Source organism: Eubalaena glacialis, chromosome 18 (assembly GCF_028564815.1).
Source record: "Eubalaena glacialis isolate mEubGla1 chromosome 18, mEubGla1.1.hap2.+ XY, whole genome shotgun sequence".
NCBI lineage: Eukaryota > Metazoa > Chordata > Mammalia > Artiodactyla > Balaenidae > Eubalaena > Eubalaena glacialis.
Window position 1 is genome coordinate 52764635 of NC_083733.1, and position 12643 is coordinate 52777277.

The following is a 12643-nucleotide window of genomic DNA, read 5'->3' on the forward strand; positions in this document are numbered from 1 at the left end:
CTTAGTTTCCCACACCTGTAAAATGGGCATAATGGTAACACCCATCTTGTAGGAAGAATTAAATGAGTTAGTAAAGTGCTTAGAACAGCACCAAGCCCATAGTAGGTGCTCAGCCAACATCAGTTTGTAGGGCTGTCACTAGGTGCCCCTGCCTGGTGCCTACGACCTGTCCTCACTGTGCTTCTGCCTGCCACCCCCGATCAGAGGGGAGGGATCAGAACAGCAAGAGAGTTATTTTTTGCAGGGGAATTTCACAGCCTAGGAGGTGCTGGCACAAAGGCCCAGATCACAAAGGTATCTGGTGTTCCTGGCTTGGTGTCCCTGGCTTGCTCTCCCTCTGCCCTGGGCCAGCCCCACCCTTGGTTCTTCTCGCCTGGCAAGGCTGCAGTGGGGAGATTCTGGAACTTCCCCCCAACCCAGAACTGGAGGTCAGGACCTGAGGAGCAACCCTCAGCCAAAAGTCTCCCACCCTGGTCTTGATGGAGCCTCCCCCCTCATCCTCGCCATTTAGCAGACAAGCCCCCTGCCATTGCCTGGCAGGATTCCAGATCCACCTGAAACCAGCTGCATGACCCTAGGCAAGGGAGTGGCCCTCTCAGCCTCAGTTTCCCTGTCTGTAAAATGCGGATTAATAATAGAAGTGCAATAAATGTTTAGGGAGGTAGAAGTGAATCCAGCATACCAGAAGGGCTCTGTGCTTGGTGGTTATTTATTCATTTGACGAATATTTATTGAGCACCTACAATGTGACAGGCACAGTGGAAGGTGCTGGAGACGCAGTGGTGCACAGGACAGACAGTGTCCTCACCCTGGGGGAGCTTGTTTTCCAGGGTTGGAGGGACAAGCAGTGACTGGAGAAAAACTATATAAAGAAGAGTATAATGTCAGGTAGTGACAACTGCTGTAGGAAAAAAACAAACTAGTAAAGGAGGTCAAGTAAGGGACTGCGGAGGCAGTTTGTCCTGAGTGGACAGAGGGCCTGATGAAGGTGACATTAGAGCCCAGAGCTGCCAGAGGAGAGGAAGTGAGCCCTTTGGTCACCTAAGGGAAGAGTGGCCCAAGCAGAGGTGAGCAAGGGTGAAGGCTCCGAGGTGGGAATGATATTGGTGTATTGGGAACAGCAGGGGCCTGGACAGCAGCGGGGAGTGGCTGGGAGAGGGGAGTAGAAGATGACCTCAGAGACAAAGAGGGTAGCGGGGTCTTGAAGGGCCTTCCTCTTGAAACATGGCACCTCAAATCCCCAGAGCCGACTTTCTAGTTTGGATCCAGGGTGCCCATCCTGCTTGAGAGGGGTCTGGAGTATTACGGGTAGCCCTAGCCTGACATCCCCCCCATGCCCACTTGGGTTCCCACACAGTGACCTCCAGGCCGGAGTGCCAGGGGTCTGAGGGGGCGGTCACTTGGAGGTCCCAGCCAAGTTCCCCTCGAGATCCCATGGGGATGACCTCCATAATTTGAAGTCCGAAGCCCTGCCCTCAAACCGCTCTCCAAACCCTCTTGTAACTCTGAGGGTGACCTCTCCCAGACTCCAACATTGGGGCTCCCCGGAGTCTGGAGGGGTCGGACAACCAGACCACGCGCCCCACGCCCGAAGCCGCGGTCCCTGCGCCACCGGCAGAGGCCGGTGCAGCGGGTGAATCCCGGGCCGCTGCGGCAAAGGCTGGGCAGCCGCGCCCTCCCCCCGCGGTGATTCATCCCGCCCCCTCCCTCTCCCTCCTCCCTCCCGTGGCCGCCGCCGCCGCCGCCGCTGCAGTGCGCAGGAGACCGCGGCCCGCGCCCAGGCGCGCCCGAGCTGGAGCGGGGCTGGGGTCCGCGCACCTGGCGAATGTGTTCGGCTGCGCGCGCCAGCGCAACAGCCCGAGCAGCGGCCGCCGCCCGCGCGGCGGCGGGGATGCCCGGACACCGGGCTCCGGGGCTGGGCCCCCGGCGGTAACCGGAGCGGGGGGGCCGCGCCCCCCCCTCCTCCCCCCCTCGCCGGTCCCAGAGCCGCAGCTGCTGCGCCCGCGCGCTCCCGGGGACATTCTGACCGCCGCCGGGTCCCGCCGCCTCTCGCCCCGCTGTTAATACCGGCGGCCCGGGAGGGGGCCGCAGCGTGCGCAGCGCAGCCATGGGGAAGCTGCTGGCCTTCGTGGTCGGCGCGGCACTGGGTGAGTGCGCTGGGGGCGCGCGTGGCGGGGGGCACAGCCGAAGCACTGGCCGGGCGGCGGGATTCGCGCGCTGGACTCCCGGCCGCGGGCGAGGGCCGCCCTCACCCCATCCCCCGGCCCGGCTAAGTCCTCTTCAGAAGTTGTGCGCGCGGGCAGCGGGGTTCCGGAGGGCGCGGAGGTGCGGGTGGGCGCGAGCAGGCGGGGGCCGGGCTGGCACAGGTTGGTGGCTGCGGGCGCCCAGCCGGGGGCGAGGAAACGCGGAGTCAGCTGCTCCCGGAGCCCCGCAGGCTGCAATGTGACACCCACAGCCGCGGGAGGTGGGGGTTGGGGCAGGGGTGGAGGCGGCGCCCGGAGATTGGGACGGAGAGACGGAGAGACTGGGAGAGATGGAGACGGAAGGAAGGGGCGAGAGACACAGAAGAACTCCTGAGCGCTCCGCTGGGAGACTGGGGAGATGGAAGTAAGGGGGGAGCCAAGAGAGAGGGATGCAGAGTGTGCCTGAGAGAGAGAGAGATTGAGGAGAGAGAGTTAAGAATCTGAGCGGTGGAGAGAGGAAAAACTTGAGCGAGGCAGAAAGAGATGGAGACACAGGTAGACACAGGAAGAGATGGAGTTTAAAAAGGACAGGGAGAGGTAGAGTGAGAGAGCGAGAGGCCGGGAGAGCGTGTCTGAGCCTGGGAAAATGACACAAAGTGGTGGGACCTTTAGAGAGACCCCTAAGAGAGAGAAAGAGGGGGAGACAAAGACAGAGGCGCTCAGGGAGATGGAAAGAGACAGCAGAGGAGGAGGGCAGAAAACCCCAAGATTAACAGCGGAAAGAATCAGGGACAAAGGAAAAGGCCCGGAGCTGGAGAGACATAGCATTAGCTAGTGAGCAGGAAGGAGGTGGCAGGTAAGAATGTGGAGGAGGGACTCAAAGGGACTGGAATCCGGTGAGGGTGCAAAGGCCCTGGGGCAGGAAAGCGCTCAGAGAGTTTTGAGAAGCTAGTAGGAGGTGGGATTGGCTTCAGGAAGTGAGGAGCCTGGGAACAGAGGGGGCTGAGGCAGAAGTTGGGGGGGGTGGATGACAGGAACTTATGGGACTGGGGAGCAGGGCTGGAGTGTGGGTTTACCCTGGTTCCCGTGCCCACCTCCTTCTCAGGCCTTGCCTTCTCCCAACCCATTTCTCTGGGGCTGGCTGGTCTTACAGAGCAATAATGGTAGAACTGACACTGCCACCTTGAACTTCTAACACAGCTGGAAATCTGGTCCCACCACCTACACGCTGCAGTATTTTGGGCAAGTGGCCTTCTGAAGAAGGGGTACTTGGGTAGCAAAGACTCTGAGCTACTGACCACAGTAACAGCCCTGTTGATTGGGGGTGTCCTGTGTGCCAGGCCCCTTGCGACCTTACCTACCCTAAAGAACCTGCCCAGCAACCTCCAGAAGCAAAGACGATCGATTCCCTCACCATTCACAGAGGGAAACTGAGGCTCAGAGAGGATGAGGGACATGCCAAGGGCACGTAGCAGGTGGCAGGGCCAGGCTCAGCATCTGGTTCTGGCCATTCCTGATCATTATTGAGGGAAAACAGATGGTTTCCGAGGGGCCCGAGAACTAACAGCCAGCGAGCCTGGCATTGCCAAGGGTGATGGGTGCCCTGGCTCGACCTGAGCCTGCTGTCCCCGCAGTGTCCTCAGCCTGGGGAGGCTGTGTGGAGGTGGACTCAGAGACCGAGGCCGTGTACGGGATGACCTTCAAAATTCTCTGCATCTCCTGCAAGCGCCGCAGCGAGACCACTGCCGAGACCTTCACGGAGTGGACCTTCCGCCAGAAGGGCACAGAGGAGTTTGTCAAGGTGTGTGGGAGCCTGGCAGGGTTGTGGAGGGTGGGCGTCTGTGTGGGAGTTGGCGGGGGCAGGGTTCTGGTAGGGGTTGCTTGGTTGTTTGCAATAATGTGCTATTACTGATGACCTGGATCCAAATTCCAGCTCCACCATGACCGACTGGTGACCTTGGGCAAGTCATTGAGCCTCTCTGAACCTCCGTTTCCGCCTCTGTAAAGATGGGGGGCAGGTGGTCTCTAGCTCTGAGGTTTGCATGAGAACTGATTGAGTTCCTGCACCTGGCACATGGTTGGCACAAAATCAGTGTCATTGCCATTATTTAGTACGAGCAAAAATGTCTCAGATGGTCGTCATAGAAGGAAACAGAACTTTTCTGACCTCCTTTTCGCTATGTGTATTTTGAATTACATATGAGGGGGCGCCATAAACTTTGAGGGCCTGCTGGAGAATTGGGGTCTACAGCAGCCGGCATCAGGCTGCCTCTCTCCCTGCCTGGGGAGTGTGTCTGGGGGCCGGGGAAGAATGGTAGAGAATGCAGGCCAGGAAAGCCGCATGGGGGCTCGGGAGGATAACTGAGAAACGTGTGTGTCAGCATGTGTGTGTGTCAGGGCCCGGGACAGAGTAGAGGTCTTGGTGGGGGACGTGGCCCAGCGGTGACCCCGCCCCCACTGCCCCCAGATCCTGCGCTATGAGAACGAGGTGCTGCAGCTGGAGGAGGATGAGCGCTTTGAGGGCCGCGTGGTGTGGAATGGCAGCCGGGGTACCAAGGACCTGCAGGACCTGTCCATCTTCATCACCAACGTCACCTACAACCACTCGGGCGACTACGAGTGCCACGTGTACCGCCTGCTCTTCTTCGACAACTACGAGCACAACACCAGCGTCGTCAAAAAGATCCACCTTGAGGTGGTGAACAAAGGTGAGTCAGGCCCACGGGCAGCCAGATGGAGGGACAGATGGCGAGTAGGGGACGGGTTGGCTCCGCGCCTGGGCAGCGGGGGCGGGGAGCAGCACCTCCTTCCTGGAGTCCAGCTCCGGCCTCCATTTCCCTTCAGCCACAGGGAGGTCACAGCGGGCCTGTCCCGTGGAAGTGCTGGGTGCATACCTCAGCTCTGCCACCTGCGCTGTGTGACCTCCAGGCGGGTGCCTCCCTGTCTCTGAGCCGAAGGATCGTCCTGTAGCAAACAGGATGATAATAGTATCTGCCTCTCCTGGTGTTGTTGGAACCATTCTTATGTCACAGGGAGGTGGTGAGGATTGAGCGAGATGCTGGGTGTCCGTTGCTGGCGTGTCTGTCACAGCAGGGCCTCAGCACACGGGGGCAATGGTGGTGGTGCGTCTGATTGTCAAGTAGCCTCAGCCCTGCCTCCCTCTGTCACGTGGGGCAGGAGATAGGAGAGTGTCACCTAGAGCGGTGCTCCTCGTATTTTACTGTGTGCACGAACCACTTGGCAGTCTTGCTGATGTGTCAATCCTGACTTAGCAGATCTGGGTTGGGCCCAGGATTTCATCTCCAATAAGCTCTCAGGTGAGGCCAAGGCTGCAGGTCTGGGCCCACACCGAGCAGCAAAGATCTAAGGTGTTGTTGAACCATTTCATCATTTTGGCTTCAGCTGCCTTGAACCCCTTTCCTGAGCTATCTTCTGATTGGGTGTAAATTGGAACTTCCCAGGGCCCTATGGCCCATTGGCTTAGAGAGTCAAGGAGGTATCCCAGACCTTGGGCCACCAAAGAGCAGGGCAAGTGAGTCCCGAGGGGCCTGCAGTGCACACACATCATCACGGGCAATGTGCATTGGCCCACCCTTCCCTGGGAGGGGTACTGGTTTCAGCGCCTTACATGGAGTCCATCATTGAATCCTCCCACCCACCCTGTGGGTAGAGGCTCTTCCTATCCCCATTTTACAGATGGGGAAATCGAGACTCAGGAAGGTAAGATTACATGGCCAAGGTTGCAGAGCTGGGACCTGGATTTGAACCCAGCCAAGCCTGTGTGACTGTTGTTTCTGTTCTTGGCATGATTCACTATACTCTGTCAGCCAGAGCCTGTGGATTTCTTTTGATAATTAGCATTTTTAAGTGTATTATCAAAGTGATCCAGCAGAATTCAATTCAGGAGACATGTCTGAGCGACTCTTTGGCATAGGTCACTAGGCTGGGTGGGCAGTCGCCCACGGATGTAGATGATGGAGCCCTGCCTGCGTGAGTTGGAGGGACAGCTGTAACACAGACACCCCAAATACTGTGGCTTAACAAAATCTCTGTCAGTCCTGTCTCTCAAATCTGTGTTGAGGTGAAGGGTCAGGCGGTGGGGAGGCTCCACGATGCCCTTCAGGCACCCAGGTTCTTTCCACCTTGCGGCTCAGCCCTTGCTCACAATGCCGTCCTCACCTGCATGGTGGAGGCTGGGCTCACGCACACCCGTGACCTAGTAGAGTCTCTGTTATTTAACGTTATCTACCACATTATACTGCCTCCCAGAGCCTGTGTTCTTTTTTAAAAAAAAAAAAATTATTTATTTATTTGGCTGTGCTGGGTCTTAGTTGTGGCACGTGGGATCTTCGTTGCTGCATGCAGGATCTTCGTTGCGGCATGCAGGATCTTCGTTGTGGCATGTGGGTTCTTTTTTTTTAGTTGCGGCATGCGGGCTCTTAGTTGTGGCATGAGGGATCTAGTTCCCTGACCAGGGATGGAACCCGGGACCCCTGCATTGGGAGCACAGAGTCTTAACCACTGGACCACCAGGGAAGTCCCCCAGAGCCTGTGTTCTTATATTTATGTAATGTAGAACTCTTTCTGTTATCTTCCCAGAGCCTGTATTTTCTGCATCCTCCACCATACCCCAGTATTTTTTATCTACCACATTATGGTACTGCTTTTTTAACATTACTCACTGTAGTGTAGTATTTTATATTATATTATATGCTATACTGTTTCACATTACCAAACGTATAACTTTTTATCATAATCCATCATACCAGAGTATTTTTAATGTTATCAACCATATTATCACATTTTTATCATTAGCCACCATGCTATAGTATTCTAAAATATTATCAATCATATTGTAGTATTTAAAATTTTTACTTGGTATATATTCATCATCACCAATCATACTGTAGTATTTTTTTTAAAGAAAATTTTATTTTATATATCACTAGCCATGAATTTGTCATTAGTTATTACGGCCGCCAAAAAATATGGAACACTTCATGAATTTGCGTGTCATCCTTGCACAGGGGCCATGCTAATCTTCTCTGTGTCATTCCAGTTTTAGTACATATACTGCCAAAGTGACAACATACTGTAGCATTGATATATTTTTTTAAGTTTATTTTATTTTATAAATTTATTTATTTATTTATTTATTTATTTTTGGCTGTGTTGGGTCTTCATTGCCGTGCACGGGCTTCCTCTAGTTGTGGCGGGCAGGGGCTACTCTTCGTTGTGGTGCATGGACTTCTCATTGCAGTGGCTTCTCTTGCTGCAGAGCACGGGCTGTAGGCGCGCGGGTTTCAGTAGTTGTGGCACGTGGGCTCAGTAGTTGTGGCTTGCAGGCTCTAGAGCGCAGGCTCAGTAGTTGTGGCGCATGGGCTTAGCTGCTCCGCAGCATGCGGGATCTTCTTGGACCAGGGCTCGAACCCGTGTCCCCTACATTGGCAGGCGGATTCTTAACCACTGCGCCACCAGGAAAGTCCCAGCATTGCTATTTTTAACATTACATATCACTCTACAGTATTTTTTTCATTCCCCATGATACTGTTGTATTGTTAGCATCACTGGCCATGCTATATTCTTTTTTATTTTAATCCACTGTCTTACTGCAGTTTCAACATTACGCATCAGTCTGTATTGCCTCCTGGTAATGATCCCTCAGCAATGAACTGAGTCATTTCCAAATGAGGGGCAGTGGGCGCTGGTGGTGAGACCTTCACTGACCTGGCAGGGGTGCAGAAGATGGTAGGAAGCACCTGGGGGTCCCCAACCAGGGATGGGGCTGGCAGCTGGGGACAAGCGGGCTAATTCTATTTGGACACACCCAGTATGAATGGAGCAGGTGTTGAGGTGAAGCAGTCGCTGAGGCTGGCGAGACATCGGGCCTGCAAAGGTGCAGGCTGGGCTTCAGACCTGGGGGCTGCCTGTGTGGGCAGGCAGGTGAAGCTCTCAGAAAATTTGGGGTTTTTGAAGAAATCAGAGGTCTCCCTAGAGAAGGTGCCTCTGCCCCTCAGTGTGACCCCTTTGCCTCAGTTCCTCATCTGTAAAGTGGAGGAGTCCCACCTCCTGAGATGTCTGTGTGGGTCCATGGAGACTGCACTGGACATATCCCAGCCATTTCCAAGTCTCTCTTTGGCTGGGGAAGCTTTCCAGAGCAGATAAGAGCTCGGACCCTACAGTCGGTTACATTTAGGGTTGAATCCTGGCTCTGAGTGCAGTCCTGGCTGTGCATCCTTGCCCAGCACTTTGCCCTCTCTGGGCCTCAGTGACCTTGTCCTGCAAATGGGCTACAGAGCCATACCTGTCACGGTCCTAATCTGATTGGGAGAGCAGGAGATACCAGATTACCTAAATCCGTTTGGGCATTGAGTTCCAGGGGCAGGGGTGAGAATTCCGATGATTGAGCTTTATCCAACATATATTCAACTCAATGTGCTTCCAGAGGTCAGCTGACGTGGGAATCCTGGACTGTCTCTATCCTTGGGGTTGTTTCAAAGAGTCAGAGAGATGCTCAGATAAAGAATTTAGCACAGAGCCTGGCTGAGAGCATGCGTTCACTGCATGGGACGCATTCATGGTATCTTTGGAGTGAAAGAACGAACAAACAAACAGTTGAGGTGTGGAACCCTGTCCCCAGCTCCTCCTGCAGGGAAGCAGGGGAGAAGCATCCAGCCCTGCACCCCCCTTCCCTGTGGTCCAGAAAGCATTGGTGCCATCTGCACCAGGTGTAGCAGCACAAAGTGCCCACTCCCAGGGGAGGAAGACCACGTGGGAACAGTGGGGAAAACGAGATCCTGACCGTCCAGAAGGAGGGGGCCAGGGATGCGGAGTGGACACCTGCGAAATCCGGCCGAGGACGCCACAGTGGCCTTCCACTCTGGTCCCCTGGCTGAACGCGCTCCCTTTACAGTTTAAATTTAGGCTCAATGAAAGGAAGCTGGTGTTGGCAAGAGCCAGGGCTGCGGAAAGGATAGAGGGTTTCCAGAAAACGTCAGCGAATAGCCAACACTTACACAGTGCTGACTGTGGGCACATCACACATGTTACAGATGTTAACTCGTTTTCTCTTCCCAGCAACCCTGTGAGAAGGCATGAGTATTATCATCCTTATTTTACAGAAGGAGAATAGAGGCTCAGAGAGGTGGAGTCTTTTGCCTGAGGTCACACAGCTAGTAAGAGGCAGAGATAATTGAACCCTGACAGTCTGGCCTCAGAGTCCCTGCTCTTAACTACTGTGCTGTACTGCCCCAATAATAACAGTAATAATATTAATAATAGTAAACATGTATCAAATGCTATGTATATGTCAAGTACTATTCTAAGGATTTTTAGAGCTTGTTTAATTCTCACAACACTCCCATGAAAGAGATATTGTGATTATCAACTTTTTTTTTAATCATTTTTTGTTGTTGTTATTTTTATTTGGGGATTTTATTTTATTTATTTATTTTTGGCTGCGTGGGGTCTTCGTTGCTGCGCGCAGGCTGTCTCTAGTTGCGGCGAATGGGGGCTACTCTTCGTTGCGGTGCGTGGGCTTCTCGTTGCAGTGGCTTCTTTCATTGTGGAGCACAGGCTCTAGGCGCACGGGCTTCAGTAGTTGTGGCTCGCGGGCTCTAGATTGCAGACTCAGTAGTTGTGGCACGTGGGCTTAGTTGCTCCGCGTCATGTGGGATCTTCCTGCACCAGGGATCGAACCTGTGTCCCCTGTATGGGCAGGCGGATTCTTAATGACTGCACCACCAGGGAAGCCCTCCACTTTTTATAGATGGGGAAACTGAGACCCAGAGAGGTTGAGTCACTTGCCCAAGGTCACACAGCTGGCAAGTGGTAGAGCCAGGATTTGAACCTGAGTCTTCTCCTTGTAGAGCTACAGCTCTTGGGCACCTACAACCACCTGAATGACACAGAGGCACCCTCGAGTTACACAGGGAGGCAGGTTGAGGGCGATCCCGAAGCCCGTCCAAGGCTGGTTATTGAGAATCACAGTAACAACGATGACTCTAGGGAAGCAGCCTGGCCTCATTTGCAGACCAGGACCAGGGAGGTCAAGCCACTTGCCCAAGCTTGCACAGCAAGCTCAAGGCACACTCAGGCTGCCACCTGACCCTGCCTGGCGCCTGCAGCCAACAGAGACATGGCGTCCATCGTGTCTGAGATCATGATGTACTTGCTCATCGTGGTGTTGACCATATGGCTCGTAGCAGAGATGGTTTACTGCTACAAGAAGATCGCCACTGCCACGGAGGCTGCTGCACAAGAGAACGCGTGAGTGGGGTCGCTGAGGAGGGGGAGAGGCGGCCCAGGACAGCCAGCGCTTCCCAGAGGGGAGCATGAGCTGAGCGGGGAGGTGGGCAGGGGAGCAGCCCAGGGCGCCATCTGCCAGTCCTCCCCAGAGGGGACCATTTGGTGTCAGAGATGGAATGAGGTCCCAGCCCCTCCCCGCTCAGACTCTCAGCCCCCACTTCTGTCAGGACCCAGGGTTCAGGCCCAGCATCCTCTGCCCCAAAGATACAGGACTCCAGGCCCTAGCCCTTTTCCCCCCCAGGACCCAGGAATCTGAACCCCCCCAGTCCCTGCTCCCTCAGACTCAGACTCCAGGCCCTCAACCCCTTTCCCCGCTAGAACCCAGGAGTCTAACCCCCCAGATACCTCCTCCCTCACATTCAGGACTCCAAGCCCCAGCCTGGGCTTCTTTTGGATCCCTGGGATCCAGCCAGCCAGCCCCCTCTTCTCTCCGACTGGAGCCCTATGCACCTGGGACAGAGACCTCAACCCTCCTAGGCCTCCGGGGGGTGGGCCAGACTGACGGCGGGGTTGCTGTACCCCTGACCTTTGCCCCCACAGCTCGGAATACCTGGCCATCACCTCAGAAAGCAAAGAGAACTGTACGGGCGTCCAGGTGGCCGAATAGCCCCGGTAAGGAGGCTGGGCGGGCAGGGGCTGGAGGGCCTGGGAGGTGTCAGCCATTAGGTGCCTGATGCCCTGTCTCTCCCTCACCTTTAGGCCCTGGGCTCCGCCTCAAGGAAGAGCCAGCCCTAACGAGGAACATCCGGGCACAGCCTGCCCCCAGTGGGGGTTGGCCATTCCTGGGCCTCCACAAACCTCAAAGTCCTGCCAACGGAACCTCCAGGGTGGGAGGGGGCAGGGGGCTTGGCTCACACCCCTAATCCAGCCTTCTTCCTCCTGCCCCATCACCCGCCCGTGCCGTGCATGATGGGTAAAGCAATACTGCCGCTGCCCCCATCCCTGCTTCTGCTGCCTGTTTGGGAGGGGGGCGGTGAGGTGGGGGCAGCGGCTCCGCACCCCTCTTTCTTGCTGATTTGCACACATTGGCCGCTTTGGACACGCACTACTGGGGCCCAGCCCCTCCCTGCCCCCTCCCCGCCCGGTGAGGGTTATGATGGGCTGGAACAGCTTGGGGCAGGGGGTTCTGGGACCCACTCTGACCCCCAGTGACATTTCCCCTCCTGCTTCCTCTGGCTGGACCTGGGGTCTCCTCTCCCTCTGATGCACTCTCGCCCCAGCCCAACCCGCCCTCTCTCACCAGCCTTGGATTGTGGCCACTTCGAAAGGGGCCCATTCAGCCTCGTCTCTCTTTACACAAGTAGTTTTGTTCATGAAATAAAGATTCTTGGACTTGATTCATAGTCTCTCTCATGAGCCCAGTCACCTTCTACACCCCCTCCAGATCCAGGAGCCTCAGTTTTCCTGGGGACCCGCCCTCCAGGGCAGGCAGCAGGGCCTCTCCACACACATTCGGGGATAAGATGGTGGCAGTGTCTCAGGCTCAGCGCCTGCCTGAAGGCTCAGCGGGTGCAGCCACTTGATACTTGATTAATGTGTTGGGGTCTGGGGAGTCATTAGCTCAGCGGGGACCAAGAGTTTCGAGGGAGCCAGCAGGAGCCAAGGAAGCAGACTGGTAGCCGGTGTCGGGGGGGCGTGATGAGGGAAGGAGAGAGAGGGCCATGAAGAGAGAGAGGAGGAGAGGCTAGGGGCTGGGCAGTGCCAAGGCTGCCCCAGTGTGGCCCCCTGTGGGAGGCTGTGGCTCTGAGTGCAGGGGGTGCGAGGGGTGAGCGGGTGGGTCCGATTGTACGGGGATGGCCCGTCTGGGGTGAGCAGCTGTGGTCTGACTGTGTCTGAGGGCATATGGCTGTCCACAGGCAGGTGTCTGCCGGTGATCCTTGTGTGTCTGGGTGTTTATCTGGCCCTGGGGTCTGACGTGGATGACTCTTGGCTGCTGGCCAAGAGTGTCTGATGCGGGACAGTGTGTATCTGCCTCTGGACACTTCCGGCCACTTGGCCTGGGCCTCAGCACTCAGTGCTGCCTTTTCCGGGCCAGGTCCCCATCCCCCCCCCCGCGCTCCCGTCTAGGACTTCCCAGCTCCAGAGGTCATTGCTGCTGGCGGCAGAGAGGCTGCCAAAGCAAACCAGCCCCCGTGACTTGTAGGAAAGCAGCT

At 55.9% G+C, this 12643-nt stretch overlaps 1 protein-coding gene and 1 non-coding gene across 2 annotated transcripts; one reads left to right on the forward strand and one right to left on the reverse strand.

The window, feature by feature from the left end:
* Positions 1 to 1815: 1815 nt before the first annotated feature.
* On the forward strand, positions 1816 to 11827 carry SCN1B (sodium voltage-gated channel beta subunit 1). The gene is made up of 6 exons (XM_061174189.1): positions 1816 to 2147; positions 3818 to 3984; positions 4651 to 4891; positions 10310 to 10451; positions 11031 to 11102; positions 11190 to 11827. Exons 1-5 carry the CDS (start codon positions 2108 to 2110, stop codon positions 11095 to 11097), a joined length of 657 nt encoding a protein of 218 aa, XP_061030172.1. The 5' UTR covers positions 1816 to 2107; the 3' UTR covers positions 11098 to 11102; positions 11190 to 11827.
* Positions 7166 to 7268, reverse strand: LOC133079239 (U6 spliceosomal RNA). The gene has a single exon (XR_009698119.1). It is a non-coding gene; the product is annotated as a U6 spliceosomal RNA (small nuclear RNA).
* Positions 11828 to 12643: the final 816 nt, after the last annotated feature.

Bases quoted from the DNA above. Each gene is read 5' to 3' on its own strand.
- SCN1B (XM_061174189.1), top strand. From the start codon at position 2,108: ATGGGGAAGCTGCTGGCCTTCGTGGTCGGCGCGGCACTGG. The intron at 3,985-4,650 runs GTGTGTGGGAGC...CACTGCCCCCAG, and splicing joins GCACAGAGGAGTTTGTCAAG to ATCCTGCGCTATGAGAACGA. The intron at 4,892-10,309 runs GTGAGTCAGGCC...TGGCGCCTGCAG, and splicing joins CCTTGAGGTGGTGAACAAAG to CCAACAGAGACATGGCGTCC.